The following is a 20,275-nucleotide window of genomic DNA, read 5'->3' on the forward strand; positions in this document are numbered from 1 at the left end:
GATTTTTTTCTTGAAGCAATGTCTTTTTTCTGGCCACTCTTCCGTAAAGCCCAGCTCTGTGGAGTGTACGGCTTAAAGTGGTCCTATGGACAGATACTCCAATCTGCGCTGTGGAGCTTTGCAGCTCCTTCAGGGTTATCTTTGGTCTCTTTGTTGCCTCTCTGATTAATGCCCTCCTTGCCTGGTCCGTGAGTTTTGGTGGGCGGCCCTCTCTTGGAAGGTTTGTTGTGGTGCCATATTCTTTCCATTTTTTAATAATGGATTTAATCGTGCTCCGTGGGATGTTCAAAGTTTCTGATATTTTTTATAACCCAACCCTGATCTGTACTTCTCCACAACTTTGTCCCTGACCTGTTTGGAGAGCTCCTTGGTCTTCATGGTGCCGCTTGCTTGGTGGTGCCCCTTGCTTAATGGTGTTGCAGACTCTGGGGCCTTTCAGAACAGGTGTATATATACTGAGATCATGTGACAGATTATGTGACACACTTAGATTGCACACAGGTGACTTCTGATGGTAATTGGTTACACCAGATCTTATTTAGGGGCTTAGTAGCAAAGGGGGTGAGAATACATATGCACACACCACTTTTCCGTTATTTATTTTTTTGAATTTTTTGAAACAAGTTATTTTTTTCATTTGGCTTCACCAATTTGGACTATTTTGTGTTTGTCCATGACATGAAATCCAAATAAAAATCAATTTAAATTACAGGTTGTAATGCAACAAAATAGGAAAAACGCCAAGGGGGATGAATACTTTTGCAAGGCACTGTAAGTGTAATATCTTGCATGGAAGTATACTCACTGGCTGTTTGCAGCCTGGAGCAGCTTGCCACATGGCCAGCCCCTCTTGAGTGCTCCACTCACAGCGCACGGTTGATCTGCATCTTCCACCCGTTGTTTGTCGTACTTGTGTTTTGTTAGCGTTACACTATGACTCCGTGTGCATCCATTAGTATGGTGGCTCTTGCTGCCACAAACTGTAATTTACCTTACACAATTTGCCGACTGGCTTGTTCTATGTGTGTGTTGTGAACTGCTTTAACATTAACCTGCAGGATTTTGTCTTGTTCTTTCCCCTGCAGAGTGTAAGAGTATCGTGGTGGGCTTCCACTACGTTGAGACATTAACTTTGGAGTTCCTTAACGGAGTTACTCCATCATATTGTGCTGTTTTTACTGCTTGGATATTAAAATAGGTAAAATTGCAGTTTGTGTAAAACAAAAAAAAAATAATTCAAATCCATTGCCTGGTTGCTGTTTTTTTTTTTTTTTTGTCTCCCTGCTTTTCCCACAGGTGTCTTCCCCGGTGTTTGCAGAGGTACTGGATAATTTATCCTTCACCGGGTTCCTAATCCTCCAAGCGGGTCGCAACATAAGCTTTCCCAGGGCGTCGGACCCCTGCTCCGTGGCCTTGTTGGCTTGGCTGAGCCTTTAGCTTCCCTTTGTGACAGGTGTGATGGTGGCATCCCCCTGGGGATCTGCACACCTCGTGTATGCACTGCCTGGGTTTGAGTCACGCGGAGAGGGTGGTGGAGCGCCCTACTGGATGCCTGTTTTGGCGAGAGTTGGTCGGCGAGGCCCGGGCTCAGGCTGGGGACAAGCTCTCTCCCTCAGGTGTGGTGCGCCAGCGAGCTGTTAGTCCCTCTACTGGGCCCAGTACCCCTCCCAGGAAGCGTGGCCGGAGTCCCCACAGGCAGAGCCCATCTGCTGCCAGTCCTGGACGGGGGCAGGAGTTGGACCGCTAGGACCACCTTGAACGGAGGGCTCATGCCCTGCGTCACAAGGTTGATAGCTTCGATGGCGACGACAGCTGTTCCCTGTTGGCCAGTGATAGGCTGTTCCTGGGGGACGATGCTGGCACTGTTCACCACCGTGAGTGGGGCTACCAGGCTGACAGGCCATCAGAAGCCGGCAGCAGGGCTTCATCGCCCCCCAGCGGCTCGAGAGGCTATGAGGAGCCTACTCACTTGGGTAGCCACTGCACTGGACATCAAACTGGTCCCCATCTCTGCTGAGTTCCACGAGGCCTTGCAGGAGAGCTGGGCCTCTGCCAGGGGGCGCTTCCGACTCACAGCAGAGACTGGACCATGGAGTTATGTTGCGGGCGCGGAGACACTCGGCCTCCGGGAGTACCCGACCATGGACACCATGATAGCTGCCATGGTCCTCCCAGACCAGGAGATTATAGGGTGGAACCGCGACTGTAGCCGGGACCCCCCAGAGTCTTTGATGTGGACTTGAAAGACACATATTGGTCCCTCTGCTCTCTTGGCTGCCTTTCCAACGCGGCCATGCTGCTGCCGGCCTACCTGCAGACTCTGTTGCCCCGGCTGCAGGAGGGCACTGAGGAGCTCCTCCGGGAAGCGATGGAGTTGTCGTCCCTGCTTTCCTTGCACCAGTGGACTGGCCATGGTGCAGGTGGTTACCTCCTGGTGCCATCTCTGGCTGGCCCAATCCTGTCTGCCAGCTGCTCTCCAGAGCACATTTGCCACTCACCCCATCACCCCAGGGCTGACGTTTGGCCCAGGGGTTGATAACATTCTGGATCAGACCAATAAGGTTTGTAGGGACCGGGAGAACCTGAGACGGTTCATGACGCCTCCTCAGGCCTAAGGCAGACGGACCGTCGCCACCCACCTGCACCCGAATGACGATGAGGTCCCTCTCCTGCCCTATCGACTCATGCTAAGGGACGACATGAAGCAACAGCCTGTTTTCGCAGAGGTACTGAGTAATCTATCCCTCACCGGGTTCCTATTCCTTTAAGCGGGTCACGAAATAAGCTCTCCCAGGGCGTTGGACCCTCCTCCGTGGCCTTGTTGGCTTGGCTGAGCTTATGGCTTCCCTTTGTGACAGGTGTGATGGTGTTAACCGCCACTGCCATACAAACATGCCTGGGGGACCCAGGCGTTCGGGGCGCCAGAGGAGAGGCGGGCCCCGGCAGGACCCCTGACACATCAGAACGGTGGGTTCTACTCCAATTATTTTGTGGTCCCAAAAAGAGACGGAGGGTTTCGACCGCTTCTGGACCTCCGCAACCTCAATGGGTACTTGAAGGTACTGAGGTTCCACATGCTGTCCCCAGCCGTGTGTTGCATGCCGTGTCCAGGGACCAGTGGTTTGTGATGCTGGACATGAGGGATGCGTACTTCCATGTTCCTGTTAACCCAGCTCTTTGGCAGTACCTCCGATTCCCTTTCGAATGGATGGCTTACGAATTCATGGTTCTTCCCTTCGGCTGTCTCCTTGGCACCCCGCACTTTCACAAAGTGCATGGATGCTGTCCTGGCACCTTTCACGTCCAGTGGATTGTTGATCCTCAATTACCTGGACGATTGGCTGATTTGTGCCCTGACCATGACCCAGGTCCTGTCAGACACAGACATCTTCCTGACCCACATCGGCGGGCTGGGCATTACTGTAAACGACAAGAAGAGTCGTCTGACGCCCACCCAGACGGCGGCCTTCATTGGCATGGAACTGGATTCAGTCCTTATGAGAGTACGCCTGCCCACTAGAAGGGTTCAGGCGATCTTATCTTGCCTTGACCACTTTCAGCAGGGGACAGTGGTATCTGCCCTGACCTGCCAACGCCTGTTGGGCTTGCTGACGGCAGCCTCGTTGCTGATTCCCCTGGGCCTGCTCCATCTCCGGCCTCTTCAACAGTGGTTCAACTCCCACCGGCTGCACCCGAAGCGCCACCGTCACCGCCAGCTGCGGGTGCCCGCACAGTGCCTCAGGGCATTGTTGAGGTGGCGCTGTTGCTCCTTTCTCTCAGGTGGGGTGGAGATGCTGAGGATGTGCTGCCGGGAGCTGGTCAGTGCAGACGCCTCCCAGATCGTCTGGGAGGGTGTGACCAAGGGCAGGTCGGCCAGTGGCTGTTGGCTACCCCCTTGGAGCGGAAGGCACATCAATACACTAGAGCTCCGAGCTGTACTGCTGGCCCTGCGGTCTTTCCTTCCACATCTGAAAGGAAGACATGTCCTGGTGAGAACAGACAACACCACAGTGGTGGCTTACATCAACCATCAGGGTGGACTGAGGTCCCACCGCCTCCATATTATGGCACAGGAGCTCCTTCTCTGGGCTCAGGGACGTCTAGCGTCTCTACGCGCAGCGCACGTACCTGACATTCTGAATGTGGCAGCGGATATGCTCTCGAGGGAGGGCCCACCACCTTTGGACTGGAGCCTACCTCCCCAGGTGGTGGGACATCTGTTGCCTCCCTGGGCAATGCACACTGCCCCCTGTGGTACTCCATGTCGGAGCCACCAGGGCCTCTGGGCTTGGATGCTCTGGCTCATGATTGGCCAGGGCTGGAACTTACACATTCCCCCTTTTTTCCCCTGATCCAGGCTGTGCTGGACAGGACCAGGATGGCGGAGCATCATCTGCTGCTGGTGGCCCCATACTGGCCCAGACGACCCTGGTTCAGCCTTCTCCTGTCCCTATTGTCTGGGACACCTTGGCAACTGCCGAGATCCGACCTGCTGTCTCAAGCCGGAGGAACACTGTGGCATTCGAGACCGCACCGCCTCAGTCTGTGGGCTTGGCCGCTGAACGGCACCAATGGTTCATGTTAGGACTACAGCAGGGCGTAAGGAACACCATGCCGAGCACAAGGGCACCGGCTACAACCGCGGCATATCAGTTGCGCTGGCGGTTGTTCTGCTCTTGGTGCACTGGTATTGAGGTTGTGCCCGAGTCATTCAGGGTGCAGTATGTCCTCCAATACCTGCAGTCTCGCTTGGATGAGGGCTTGGCAGCCTCTACACGGAGAGGGTATTTGGCCGCTATATCTGCCTGTCATGTGGGGTGGATGGACAGGCCAGTGGGGCGCCATCCCTTGGTCTCCAGGTTTATGGAGGGGGTTTGTCGCCTGTGTCCAGCTAGGACCCACTCAATGCGAGCTGGGATCTGGATGTGGTCTTGGCAGCTTTGGTAAAGACGCCTTTCGAACCATTGAAGTCTACCTCCCTGAAACACCTCTCTATGAAGGTGGTTTTCTTGGTAGCGATTACTTCCATGAAGAGGGTGGGGGAGCTCCATCCTTTTTCAGTAAGTTCTGAGTGCTACCGGATGGACCCCGGTGGGAGGAGTAAATATCTCCGCCCCAACCCTTCATTCCTCCCGAAGGTTCTGTCAGATAGGCATGTGAACATCCCTTTTATCCTGTCTGCTTACGACTCCCCGGCAGAGTCTGGGCCTCCCTCCGGCATGCTGTGCCCTGTGCGGGCACTGGCTGCCTATATGGAGCAGACACGGTCAGTGAGAACAACAGACCAGATCTTTGTCTGCTATGGTGAGAGTTCTGGGGGCTGGGCTATCAAAGCAGAGGCTCTCTCACTGGATCGTGGACACGATTTCAAAAGCATACCGCCTGGCTGGCAGGCGGGTGTGGCTGCATCCTGGTCTCCACTGAGAGGAGTGCCCCTCGCTGATTTCTGTTCTGCAGCCAGCTGGGCTTCCTCTTGCAACTTTGCTAGGTAATATCAGGTAAATGTGGCACCTCCCTCCGCGGATGGTTCAGCGGTCCTGGGCGTCGCCTCCCCTTCCGGGGACTGTGCCAGGACCCCCCTTCCACATTGATGGCCCCTGTGTCTCGGTTCCGCGCTGGGACTTGGCCGCTGGCTGGCCAGGTCCCTCTAGCACCGACTAAATCTGCTACGGGTATACCAATATATTGGAGTGATCCAATATAGTGAAACATAACGAAGGTTATGTATGTAACCACGGTTATGTACGCTATATATGATCACTCCAATCCTCTACGGTGCTAGATGCGCCTCAAAAATGATGTAGAGAACGTGTGTGGAGGTCATGGGGTCTATATATAGGGGCGGACCCCAGCCGTGACACAGGTGTACACGGGAGTAAATCTGTAAATCCTAACCTCGGATGTATCCCTCCACCGTGGAGTGATCCCAATATATTGGAGTCATCCATATAGCTCACATAACAGTGGTTACATACGTAACCTTCGTTTAGCAGTGTTTTTGTAGCGCACGTGATGGTAGAGTTGTCGTCCTAATATTTATATATTTCTTATTTCCCATTATTTTACTTTTAGATCTGTGTGTATTGTTGTGAATTGTTAAGATACTACTGCACTGTTGGAGCTAGGAACACAAGCATTTCGCTACACTCGCAATAACGTCTGCTAAATATGTGTATGTGACCAATAACATTTGATTTGATTTTGATTTGAGTTTTCAAATCAAATACCCACTGGATTGATGAAAACAATCATGATATCATTCTGCCAGGTAAAAATGGGCTAATTTGTAGTTAAAGGTTAGGTAGCATGAGATTTACTCACAAAAGTAACAACGTAGGTGTGGTCAAAGACTTAGTAACTTAGTTGTAGTCACCGTGTGACTACATATAACTCCAAAAATGTTTTGGGGTTTTGAAATATTTCTGAACTTATTTTTGTACATCTTTGGAACTACCCACAATGCACTATTGTCAACGTCAAATGGAGAACCGGTGCTACTTAGCTAGCTCCAGCTGGCTAACGTTACCTACTAGCCATGCTAGCATGTAATTACAATAAAGACCAAGTGTTGGAGTTGGTGAGCTACTACGTACATCAAATCAAATGTTATTTGTCACATGCGCCGAATACAACAGGTGTAGACCTTACAGTGAAATGCTTACTTACAAGCCCTTAACCAACAATGCAGTTTTAAGAAAGAATACCCCCCAAAAAATCACCAAAAAATACTATATCAAATAATACGAAATAAAAGTAACACATTATTAAAGAGCAGCAGTAAAAATAACAATAGTGAGGCTATATACAGGGGGTACCGGTCCCGAGTCAATGTGCGGGGGCACAGATTAGTAGAGGTAATTGAGGTATTTTGTACATGTAGGTAGGTATTAAGTGAGTATGCGTAGAGAATAAACAGAGACAGTCTGGGTAGCCATTTGATTAGATGTTCAGGAGTCTTATGGCTTGGGGGTAAAAGCTGTTTAGAATCCTCTTGGACCTAGACTTGGCGCTCCGGTACCGCTTGCCGTGAAGTAGCAGAGAGAACAGTCTATGACTAGGGTGGCTGGAGTCTTTGACAATTTGGAGGGCCTTCCTCTGACATCGCCTGGCATAGAGGTCCTGGATGGCAGGAAGCTTGGCCCCAGTGATGTACTGGGCCGTACGCACTACCCCTCTGTAATGCCTTGCGGTTGGAGGCTGAGCAGCTGCCATACCAGGCAGTGATGTAACCAGTCAGGATGCTCTCGATGGTGCAGCTGTAGAACCTTTTGAGGATCTGAGGACCCATGCCAAATCTTTTCAGTCTCCTTAGGGGGAATAGCTTTTGTCGTGCCCTCTTCACGACTGCCTTGGTGTGCTTGAACCATGTTAGTTGTTGGTGATGTGGACACCAAGGAACTTGAAGCTCTCAACCTGCTCCACTACAGCCCAGTCGATGAGAATGGGGGCGTACTCTGTCCTCTTCTTTTTCCTGTAGTCCACAATCATCTCATTTGTCTTGATCACGTTGAGGGAGAGGTTGTTGTCCTGGCACCACACGGCCAGGTCTCTGACCTCCTCCCTATAGGCTGTCTCGTCGTTGTCGGTGATCAGGCCTACCACTGTTGTGTCATCGGCAAACTTATTGATGGTGTTGGAGTCGTGCCTGGCCATGCAGTCATGAGTGAACAGGGAGTACAGGAGGGGACTGAGCACGCACCCCTGAGGGGCCCTCGTGTTGAGGATCAGTGTGGCGGATGTGTTGTTAACTACCCTTACTACCTGGGGGCGGCCCGTCAGGAAGTCCAGGATCCAGTTGCAAAGGGAGGTGTTTAGTCCCAGGATCCTTAGCTTAGTGATGCGCTTTGAGGGCACTAGGGTGTTGAACGCTGAGCTGTAGTCAATGAATAGCATTCTTACATAGGTGTTCCTTTTGTCCAGATGTGGAGCGCAATAGAGATTGCATCATCTGTGGAACTGTTGGGGCGGTATGCAAATTGAAGTGGGTCTAGCGTTTCTGGGATAATGGTGTTGATGTGAGCCATGACCAGCCTTTCAAAGCACTTCATGGCTACAGATGTGAGTGCTACGGGCCGGTAGTCATTTAGGCAGGTTACCTTAGTGTTCTTGGGCACAGGGACTATGGTGGTCTGCTTGAAACATGTTGGTTTTACATACTCAGACAGGGAGAGGTTGAAAATGTCAGTGAAGACACTTGCCAGTTGGTCAGCGCATGCTCGGAGTAGACGTCCTGGTAATCCGTCTGGCCCTGCGGCCTTGTTAATGTTGACCTGTTTAAAGGTCTTACTCACATCGGCTACGGAGAGCATGATCACACAGTCATCCGGAACAGCTGATGCTGTCATGCATGTTTCAGTGTTACTTGCCTCGAAGCGAGCATAGAAGTAATTTAGCTCGTCTGGTAGGCTCGTGTCACTGGGCAGCTCGCGGCTGTGCTTCCCTTTGTAGTCTGTAATAGTTTGCAAGCCCTGCCACATCCGACAAGCATCGGAGCCGGTGTAGTACGTTTCGATCTTAGTCCTGTATTGACGCTTTGCCTGTTTGATGATTCGTTGGAGGGCATAGTGGGATTTCTTATAAGCTTCCGGGTTAGAGTCCCGCTCCTTGAAAGTGGCAGCTCTACCCTTTAGCTCAGGGTGGATGTTGCCTGTAATCTATGGCCTCTGGTTGGGGTATGTACACTACCGTTCAAAAGTTTGGGTCACTTAGAAATGTCCTTGTTTTCGAAAGAAAAGTAATTTTTTTGTCCACATTGTTGATGTTGTAAATGGCTATTGTAGCTGGAAATGGCTGATTTTTTATGGAATATCTACATAGGCGTACAGAGGCCCATTATCAGCAACCATCAGTCCTGTGTTCCAATGGCACGTTGTGTTTGCTAATCCAAATTTATCATTTAAAAAGGCTAATTGATAATTAGAAAACCCTTTTGCAATTATGTTAGCACAGCTGAAAACTGTTGTGCTGATTAAAGAAGCATTAACTTCCGACTTCAACTTTAGATATTCCATAAAAAAATCAGTCGTTTCCAGCTACAATAGCCATTTACAACATGAACAATGTCTACACTGTATTTCTGATCAATTTGATGTTATTTTAATGGACAAAGAAATTGCTTTTCTTTCGAAAACAAGGACATTTCTAAGTGACCCCAAACTTTTGAACAGCAGTGTACGTACAGTCACTGTGGGGACGACGTCATCGATGCACTTATTGATGAAGCCAGTGACTGATGTGGTGTATTCCTCAATGCCATCGGAAGAATCCCGGAACATATTCCAGTCTGTGCTAGCAAAACAGTCCTGTAGCTTAGCATCTGCTTCATCTGACCACTTTTTTATTGATTGAGTAATTGTGCTTCCTGCTTTAGTTTTTGCTTGTAAGCAGGAATCAGGAGGATAGAATTATGGTCAGATTTGCCAAATGGAGGGCGAGGGAGAGCTTTGTACGCATCTCTGTGTGTGGAGTAAAGGTGGTCTAGAGTGTTTTTCCCTCTGGTTGCACATTTAACATGCTGGTAGAAATGAGGTAAAACAGATTTAAGTTTCCCTGCATTAAAGTCCCTGGCCACTAGGAGCTCCATCTCTGGATGAGTGTTTTCCTGTTTGCTTATGGCCGTATACAGTTCATTGAGTGCGGTCTTCGTGCCAGCATCGGTTTGTGGTGGTAAATAGAGAGCTACGAAGAATATAGATGAAAACTCTCTTGGTAGATAGTGTGGTCTAAAGCTTATTATGAGATACTCTACCTCAGGCGAACAAAACCTCGAGACTTCCTTAGATATCGTGCACCAGCTTTTGTTTACAAATATACATAGACCGCCACCCCTTGTCTTACCAGAGGCAGCTGTTCTATCCTGCCGATACACTGTATAACCCGCCAGCTGTATGTTATTAATGTCTTCGTTCAGCCACGACTCGGTGAAACATAAGATATTACAGTTTTTAATGTCCCGTTGGTAGGATATTCGTGCCTGTAGTTCGTCCACTTTTTTAATCAAGTGATTGTAAGTTGGCCAATAGTATCGATGGTAAAGGCAGATTAGCCACTCGTTGCCGGCTCTTTACCAAGCACCCCAATCTCATTCCGCGATATCTCCTTTCCTTTCTACTGCGAATGACGGGGATGAGGGCCCTGTCGGGTGAAGCAAATCCCTCTCGTCCGACTCATACAATAAAAATTATTCGTCCAGTTCAAGGTGAGTAATCACTGTTCTGATGTCCAGAAGCTCTTTTCGGTCATAAGAGACGGTAGCAGCAACATTATGTACAAAATAGGTTACAAACAGTACGAAAAAACACACAAAATAGCACGGTTGGTTTAGAGTCCATAAAACGGCAGCCATCCCCTCTGGCGCCTTCTAACTATGAAGAAGAAACCACAAATTCATGCGAGAAATTGCATGAGGTGTAACCTAGCATTGGGACTTTTGATGCGCATACCAATGCAAATCCATGTTACATGTGGTTACATATATGCTACCTACCGTTTAACATTTAATTGAGAAGGTTTTTGGGAAAGCCTTTTCATCTACCAGAAGACTGTTGTCATTAGCATCATCGCTAACGGCTAGACAAAGACGCACGCCCTGCACACACACAGACAGGGGCATTCTCGTTGCCTCTTCAGAAAGTTGCAGGAAATACGAATCACTGATGCATTCTGTCCTTGTCTTATGATAAACTTGGGCTAATTAATTAATTTTCAATACAATTAGTTGATTCCCTACTAAAGGTCAATCCATTTTTGAATATTGTTGAATTCCATTTTAATGCCTGGATTCCGTGAGGGCCCTAATTATCATTTTTGGACCAGAAGGAGGCTCTCCACTACCTATTGTACCTGCAGTGATGATTCATCATCTTCATTGAATGTTTTCATAATTCATCATCAAATAATCTCCAAAAAGCCTACCAGTAGTCTATGCAAATTAGGGAGCCAAATGAACGTCTCTCTCACCGATGCGATTCGGTAGGCTACCCTGACAAGACCAGAGTCACTCACTTTAGCGTCACTGTCTGGCAAGCCCCGACATCCTAGGAAAGGAAAACTAGGAAATTCTTTGTCCACCCACTGCCCAGAGTGGGTGAAAACGCACTTTGGTGATGAAATTTAACTTCCTTATGTTATTGGAAAGGAAATGGCGCGAAACTCGCTCAACATTAACAATTCTTAGTTTTACTAAGCAAGTTTAAAAGATTGACGTTTCGGCTTTCTTCAGAATAATCATAAAGGGAATGGACAAGTTAAAATAGAGCTTGGGGAAGACAATTAGGGAGAAAACACTCTTCAGCTCGTGGTGCTAATGGGAGACGGAGGTAGACCATGCAGGTTGTTACTCAAGGTGTGGGGTACTGTGGTGAATGTCTCCACATACTGAGGAAATATAGCAGTGGAACCAGTAAACTATTGGAAAACGTATGTTATAAAACACATATTACCAAGATAAATATGATTATTCAAGGGTTTGAATCGTTCAGTGAGGTCTTTCTCTAACATTTCACTAATAGTATATCCAAAAAGTCGGATTTCGTAACCTAATATATCCGATAACAAGCACCTCTGACAGAGCGGTGCAGCCTTCTTGCAGAAACTTTTTAGGATCTTCAAAGTTGTTTCCATTGGTCGCAAAAAACGAAATTAGCATGACACGAGCTAAATGTATAAGGCTGTGAAAGTAAAAAGCTTGCGGTATGCTCAGTGCTCCATTGATATTTCACAGAGAAACTTGTTTTTGTGATACATCTTCGAAAAATAAGAGGAATTTCGCATTAATATGAAAAGTGTATACTAAAATGTCAAAATACTACATGTCATTTCTCAAAATTGATATCTATCTTACCTCTATATTATTTTATGGCCTGCGGATTCGAGAAGAAAGAGGACTTCAACAGGAAAGTGAGCCTGTCAGGTAGCCTTCATTCTCTTAGCTGACGCGATGCTGTGCAATTTTCCTTATTTTTGACCTTAAAAAAAAAAAATCTGGCCTGCATTGATTTAGTCACCCTAATTTTGGCCAGCCTACAAGGGGGAAAAACTCAAATAACTTTTGAACGGATTATGACAGAGACATGAGATTTGGACCATTTGTTTTTTTAGAGGATTATCTACACAATTAATATTATTTTACCCTTTGGTCAAAATATGCATTTTTGATTGGACACCCTATCCTTTGGTTTACTTGTCCAGATGCGATACCATGGACATATAACCACGTTGCATTATTGATGAATGGCAAAGGGATATAGGAGATCGATTTTATTCAGTCAGTTTGACAGCTTTTATAAACTAGTCAACACTGTTCAGTTGTCAAATCACAGTAAATATCCTATGCGACACGACTGCGTGGCTGGCTATGTGAAACATGCAAAAGAGAATAAATGAATGTGCCAGAAAACAATAGTTAGGCTAAGTGGATTTCGACTCATCGTTACCACTTACATTAATTCACGAGCAATCATGCTCTCTCCCTCCTCTGTGTCAATACATTTGACTGCAACCAACCACAGCACACACAAATTGTACTGGGAGGCGGGACAGAAAGCAGACTGCGTTTCTCTGTCGCTTGCTTTGTGACGGACAGGCGCCTATCGTTCATTCTAGCGGGAGAGGGCTCGACAGACTAGCGAATTGAAACTTTTAAATGAAAAGTTGCCTAGTTAATATGAAGTGGAAAAAGTAGCCAGCTGATTAGCCTATGGCAGGCGCTAATAGAAAACACTGCAAAATGTTATCAAACATTGAACCACTTCAAACACATTGAATGCTAAGCTATTCTAAGACAAGGTGGTGTACGGGTGCTTACCAAATATCCGTGCGACAAATCCGAGTGGGAACTGGGAGGCAAAGAGCGTGAGGAACCATGGGGCTGCGTAGAGGCTGGGGCAGATCTCGTGTTCCTCTAGGTGGCTGTATAGCTCCCTGTGGTAGTCGTGCAGCAGCCTGGACAACTGGTACATCTGAATCTGAGATACAAACACACAGATACACACGCACACCACACACACGTCAGTACAGATCTGCAGCAGATACAGCTGGGAAACAAGTACATCTGGCAATGCAGGGGCCACAGTCAGATAAGACTTTATCCATTTTTTCATTCAACCTTGATTTAACATGTAACCAAGCGAGCCAGAGGCCGTGTCCAAAATGTGTCTTGCCTACTACTTACTAAAATTAAATAGTCTGTACTAATCATACTACATACTTTAGAACATACGGTTTAGTAAAAACAAATGAAGTAAGCAAATAAAATATCAAAATACTAGGCTCATCAAAACAGGAAGAATGGCGCCGGAGGGTGTGGCTGCCGTTTTATGGGCTCTTAAACAACCGTGCTATTTTGTTAGTTTTTTCGCATTGTTTGTAACTTATTTTGTACATAATGTTGCTGTTACCGTCTCTTATGACCGAAAATAGCTTCTGGACATCAGAACAGCGATTACACACCTTGAACTGGAGTCGGACGAGAGGGATTTGCTCCAGACATCCGACAGGGCCCTCATCCCCGTCATTCGCAGTAGAAAGAGACAGAGATATCGCGGTAGGAGATCGGGGTGCCTGGTAAGGAGTCAGCGAAGAGTGGCTAATCTGACTTTCCCATCAGGACTATTGGCCAACCTACAATCGCTTGATAATAAAGTGGACGAACTACAAGCACGTATATCCTACCAACGGGACATTAAAAACTGTAATATCTTATGTTTCACCGAGTCGTGGCGGAAAGACGACATGAATAACATACAGCTGGCGGGTTATACACTGTATCGGCAGGATAGAACAGCAGCCTCTGGTAAGACAAGGGGTGGCTGTCTATGTATATTTGTAATCAACAGCTGGTGTACGATATCTTAAGGAAGTCTCGAGGTTTTGCTCGCCCGAGGAAGAGTATCTCATGATAAGCTGTAGACCACACTATCTACCAAGAGAGTTTTCATCTATATTCTTCATAGATTTCTATTTACCACCACAAACCGATGCTGGCACTAAGACTGCACTCAATTAACTGTATACGGCCATAAGCAAACAGGAAAACACTCATCCAGAGGCGGCGCTCCTAGAGGCTGGGGACTTTAATGCAGGGAAACTTAAATCTGCTTTACCTAATTTCTACCAGCATGTTAAATGTGCAACCAGAGGGAAAAAAATTCTAGACCACCTTTACTCCACACACAGAGATGCGTACAAAGCTCTCCCTCGTCCTCCATTTGGCAAATCTGACCATAATTCAATCCTCCTGATTCCTGCTTACAAGCAAAAGCTAAAGTAGAAAGCACCAGTGACTTGGTCAATAAAAAGAAGTGGTCAGATGAAGCTGATGCTAAGCTACAGGACTGTTTTGCTAGCACAGACTGGAATATGTTCCCGGATTCTGAGGAGTACACCACACCAGTCACTGGCTTCGTCAATAAGTGCATCGACTGTACGTACTTACACCAACCAGAAGCCATAGATTACAGGAAACATCCGCACTGAGCTAAAGGGTAGAGCTGTCACTTTCGAGGAGTGGGACGCTTACCCAGAAGCTTATAAGAAATCCCGCTACGCCCTCCGACTAATCATCATACAGGCAAACCGTCAATACGGGACTAAAATCAAATCGTACTACACTGGTTCCGACGCTCGTCGGATGTGGCAGGGCTTGCAAACTATTACAGACTACAAAGGGAAGCACAGCCACGAGCTGCCCAGTGACACGAGCCTACCAGACGAGCTAAATTACTTCTATGCTCGCTTCGAGGCAAGTAACACTGAAACATGCATGAGGGCATCAGCTGTTCCGGACGACTATGTGATCACGCTCTCCGTATGTGAGTAAGACCTTTAAACAGGTCAACATTCACAAGGCCGCAGGGCCCGACGGATTAACAGGACGTGTACTCCGAGCATGTGCTGACCAACTAGCAAGTGTCTTCACTGACATTTCCAACCTCTCCCTGTCTGAGTCTGTAATATCAACATGTTTCAAGCAGACCACCATAGTCACTGTGCCCAACCACACTAAGGTAACATGCCTAAATGACTACCGACCCGTAGCACTCACGTCTGTAGCCATGAAGTGCTTTGAAAGGCTGGTCATGGCTCACATCAACACCATTATACCAGAAACCCTAGACCAACTCCAATTTGGATACCGCCCCAACAGATCCACAGATGATGCAATCTCTATTGCACTCCACACTGCCCTTTCAAACCTGGACAAAGGGAACACCTATGTGAGAATGCTATTCATTGACTACAGCTCAGCGTTCAATACCATAGTGCACTTAAAGCTCATTACTAAGCTAAGGACCCTGGGACTAAACACCCTCTGCAACTGGATCCTGGACTTCCTGACGGGCCGCCCTAGGTGGTAAGGGTAGGTAAAACACATCTGCCACACTGATCCTCAACATGGGGGCCCCTCAGGGGTGCGTGCTCAGTCCCCTCCTGTACTCCCTGTTCACTCATGACTGCATGGCCAGGCACAACTCCAACACCATCATTAAGTTTGCCGATGACACAACATCGGCAAACTTTGATCAAGACAAAGGAGATGATTGTGGACGACAGGAAAAAGAAGAGGACCGAGTACGCCCCCATTCTCATCGACGGGGCTGTAGTGGAGCAGGTTGAGAGCTTCAAGTTCCTTGGTGTCCACATCACCAACACACCAAGACAGTCATGAAGAGGGCACGACAAAACCTATTCCCCCTAAGGAGACTGAAAAGATTTGGCATGGGTCCTCAGATCCTCAAAAGGTTCTACAGCTGCACCATCGAGAGCATCCTGACTGGTTGCATCACTGCCTGGTATGGCAACTGCTCGGCCTCCGACCGCAAGGCACTACAAAGGGTAATGCGTATGGCCCAGTACATCACTGGGGCCAAGCTTCCTGCCATCCAGGACCTCTATACCAGGCGGTGTCAGAGGAAGGCCCGCGGTACCGGAGCGCAAAGTCTAGGTCCAAAAGGCTTCTTAAAAGCTTCTACCCCCAAGCCATAAGACTCCTGAACAGCTAATGAAATGGCTACCCAGACTATTTGCATTACACCCTTATTTTACGCTGCTGCTACCCTCTGTTTATTATCTATGCATAGTCACTTTAATAACTCTACCTTCATGTACATATTACCTCAATTAACCGGTGCCCCCACACATTGACTCAGTACCGGTAACCCCTGCATATAGCCTCGCTATTGTTATTTTACTGCTGCTCTTTCATTATTTGTTACTTTTATTTATTTTAGGTATTCTTTCTTAAAACTGCATTGTCGGTTAAGGGCTTGTAAGTAAGCATTTCACTAAGGTCTACACCTGTTGTATTCGGCAAATGTAACACATAAAATTGAATTTGATCCATACTAAGGTGTCATCCAATGAGCAATTCCCCGCCATTCGTTCATTTTGGAAGAGCGCGTCCCCTTATCTGATTATCAGCTGTTTTCAAACACACGTGACTCTTCCTCAATAGAATGCACCAAATTCATACTAGATGAAAAGCCGAATTGAGTACGACATCCTGGCATTTAAATACTCAACTTTCGATATTTCACCTACTATGAAACTTCATATTTTCACATACCCTACCAGAGTACTATCAACTTGCAAGTATTCGGACACGGCCATAGTCAGACATCAGCATTGAAAAACACTTAAAATGTCAAAATACAACACAGTACTCACATATGATATGATACACATATAGGATGCATACAGGCAGAGTCTGACCAGACAGTTTTACCCAGTTATTACTTCTGAACATCTGACTGTATAGGCCCATTTAATTTGATGTTAGCTTACTCATATTCCAAACAAAACAGTCAGAGGTTAGTATACCAAGCTAACAAGATAAAGAGCTATCAACCCCATCATCTCCTAAAAGTAGACAGTCACAGACCTTACATACTTCACCCTGAGATGGCTCCTTAGAGCAGAGAATAACAACTAATTAAGACAGAAAACAACACTAAAGTGAACCAAGCATGCTCCTAAACTTGCAGAATAGTCTGAGAGATTAACCTACCTAGCTCCTAGCAAGAAAGTATCACAAATCAAATGTTAACCCACCCAGCCAACACCGCTAGCCCCCCCCAAAAAAAGAAATAGTAGAGAAACTTCTACCTGACCAAATTATGAAAGACAAGAATTGTAACTTTGAATTCTGTAAAGTGAGTATGGAAGAGGTGAAAAAATTAATGTTGTCTATCAATGACAAGCCACCGGGGTCTGACAACTTGGATGGAAAATAACTGAGGATAATAGCGGACGATATCGCCACTCCTATTTGCCATATTTTCAATTTAAGCATATTAGAAAGTGTGTGCCCTCAGGCCTGGAGGGAAGCCAAAGTCATTGCACTACCCTAGAATAGTAAAGCCCTCTTTACTGACTCAAATAGCCGACCAATCAGCCTGTTTCCAACCCATAGTAAAGTTTTGGAAAAAAATGTGTGTTTGACCAGATACAATGCTATTTTACAGTAAACAAATTGACAACAGACTTTCAGCACGCTTACAGGGAAGGACATTCAACAAGCACAGCACTTACATAAACGATTGATGATTGGCTGAGAGAAATTGAAAATACAAATATTGTGGGGGCTGTTTTATTTCTTCAGTGCGGCTTTTGACATTATCAATCATAGTCTGCTGCTGGAAAAACCTGTGTGTTATGGCTTTACACCCCCTGCTACAGTGAGGGAAAAAAGTATTTGATCCCCTGCTGATTTTGTACCTTTGCCCACTGACAAAGACATGATCAGTCTATAATTTTAATGGTAGGTTTATTTGAACAGTGAGAGACAGAATAACAACAAAAAAATCCAGAAAAACGCATGTCAAAAATGTTATGAATTGATTTTCATTTTAATGAGGGAAAGAAGCATTTGACCCCTCTGCAAAACATGACTTAGTACTTGGTGGCAAAACCCTTGTTGGCAATCACAGAGGTCAGACGTTTCTTGTAGTTGGCCAACAAGTTTGCACACATCTCAGGAGGGATTTTGTCCCACTCCTCTTTGCAGATTTTCTCCAAGTCATTAAGGTTTCGAGGCTGACGTTTGGCAACTCAAACCTTCAGCTCCCTCCACAGATTTTCTATGGGATTAAGGTCTGGAGACTGGCTAGGCCACTCCAGGACCTTAATGTGCTTCTTCTTGAGCCACTCCTTTGTTGACTTGGCCGTGTGTTTTGGGTCATTGTCATGCTGGAATATCCATCCACAACCCATTTTCAATGCCCTGGCTGAGGGAAGGAGGTTCTCACCCAAGATTTGACGGTACATGGCCCCATCCATCGTCCCTTTGATGCGGTGAAGTTGTCCTGTCCCCTTAGCAGAAAAACACCCCCAAAGCATAATGTTTCCACCTCCATGTTTGACGGTGGGGATGGTGTTCTTGGGGTCAAAGGTAGCATTCCTCCTCCTCCAAACACGGCGAGTTGCGTTGATGCCAAAGAGCTCAATTTTGGTCTCATCTGACCATAACACTTTCACCCAGTTCTCCTCTGATTCATTCAGATGTTCATTGGCAAACTTCAGACGGGCCTGTATATGTGCTTTCTTGAGCAGGGGGACCTTGCGGGCGCTGCAGGATTTCAGTCCTTGACGGCGTAGTGTGTTACCAATTGTTTTCTTGGTGACTATGGTCCCAGCTGCCTTCAGATCATTAACAAGATCCTCCTGTGTAGTTCTGGGCTGATTCCTCACCGTTCTCATGATCATTGCAACTCCGAGGTGAGATCTTGCATGGAGCCCCAAGCCGAGGGAGATTGACAGATCTTTTGTGTTTCTTCCATTTGCGAATAATCGCACCAACTGTTGTCACCTTCTCACCAAGCTGCTTGGCGATGGTCTTGTAGCCCATTCCAGCCTTGTGTAGGTCTACAATCTTGTCCCTGACATCCTTGGAGAGCTCTTTGGTCTTGGCCATGGTGGAGAGTTTGGAATCTGATTGATTGATTGCTTCTGTGGACAGGTGTCTTTTATACAGGTAACAAACTGAGATTAGGAGCACTCCCTTTAAGAGTGTGTTCCTAATCTCAGCTCGTTACCTGTATAAAAGACACCTGGGAGCCAGAAATCTTTCTGATTGAGAGGGGGTCAAATACTTATTTCCCTCATTAAAATGCAAATCAATTTATTACATTTTTGACATGCGTTTTTCTGGATTTTTTTGTTGTTATTCTGTCTCTCACTGTTCAAATACACCTACCATTAAAATTATAGACTGATCATTTCTTTTTCAGTGGGCAAACGTACAAAATCAGCAGGGGATCAAATACTTTTTTCCCTCACTGTATATTGTGGATAAAGAGTTACCTGTCTAACAGAACACAGAGGGTGTTCTTTAATGGAAGCCTCTCCAACATAATCCAGGTGGAATCAGGAATTCCCCAGGGCAGGTGTTTAGGCCCCTTACTTTTTTTCAATCTTTACTAATGACATGCCACTAGCTTTGAGTAAAGCCAGTGTGTCTATGTATTTGGTTGACTCAACACTATACACGTCAGCTACTACAGTTACTGAAATGACTGCAACAATTAAAGAGCTGCAGTTAGTTTCAGAATGGTTGGCAAGGAATGAGTTAGTCCTAAATATTTCAAAAAACTAAAAGCATTATATTTGTGACAAATCATTCACTAAACCCTAAACCTCAACTAAATCTTGTAATAAATAATGTAGAAATTGAGCAAGTTGAGATGACCAAACTGCTTGGAGTAACCCTGGATTGTAAACTGTCATGGTCAAAACATATTGATACAACAGGAGTAAAACAAGCTTATATTTTGAGTTCTTATGGGGTACGACAGTTGAACTAAGCTTATGAGACATTTATTTTATTGTCTTGTCATGATGGAACGGTCCCCAACCCTAAATCCTAGACACCCACCTGAGCAACCCACCTGATCAACCCATACACCAAAGAGAAGTCCCCATCTGTTTTATGGCCATGCTGTAAGTTACCTATATGCAGCCAAAACAGAAAGATAAATGCGGTCAGAGACCTACTAGAGCAGCACCGCCTCCTCAAGATTCTGAGCCTGCCTGGCAGGGTTGGTCCAACAAAGCCAGAGCCCCCTGATGGGAGAGCATAATATACAAGGAAATTATCAAAGCTGCTAATGACAACCTTGACGAACTTGTACCTAGCCGGTGGGGATTCCGGTGGGGTACCCCCACCCAGGTAGTGGCAGTGCTGGCAACACTGGCTGCAGTAACCCATGGGGAGAGGGTCACACTCGGACTATCAGAGAGGGGGCATATTATTGTGGCCCTGGTGGCACAAAATAATCAA

The 20,275-nt window shown here is 46.6% G+C and overlaps 1 protein-coding gene across 2 annotated transcripts in view; it reads right to left on the minus strand.

The window, feature by feature from the left end:
• The window catches only part of LOC121536603 (TBC1 domain family member 4), a 154,765-nt gene that overhangs the window by 16,303 nt on the left and 118,187 nt on the right, over positions 1–20,275 (minus strand). For both annotated transcript variants that reach the window (XM_041844002.2, XM_041844003.2), the window contains one exon: positions 12,806–12,965. In XM_041844002.2, coding sequence (XP_041699936.1) covers positions 12,806–12,965 — 160 coding nt within the window. The remainder of the gene's footprint in view (positions 1–12,805; positions 12,966–20,275) is intronic.

This window comes from Coregonus clupeaformis, chromosome 23 (assembly GCF_020615455.1).
Source record: "Coregonus clupeaformis isolate EN_2021a chromosome 23, ASM2061545v1, whole genome shotgun sequence".
In the NCBI taxonomy this organism is placed as follows: Eukaryota; Metazoa; Chordata; class Actinopteri; order Salmoniformes; family Salmonidae; genus Coregonus; species Coregonus clupeaformis.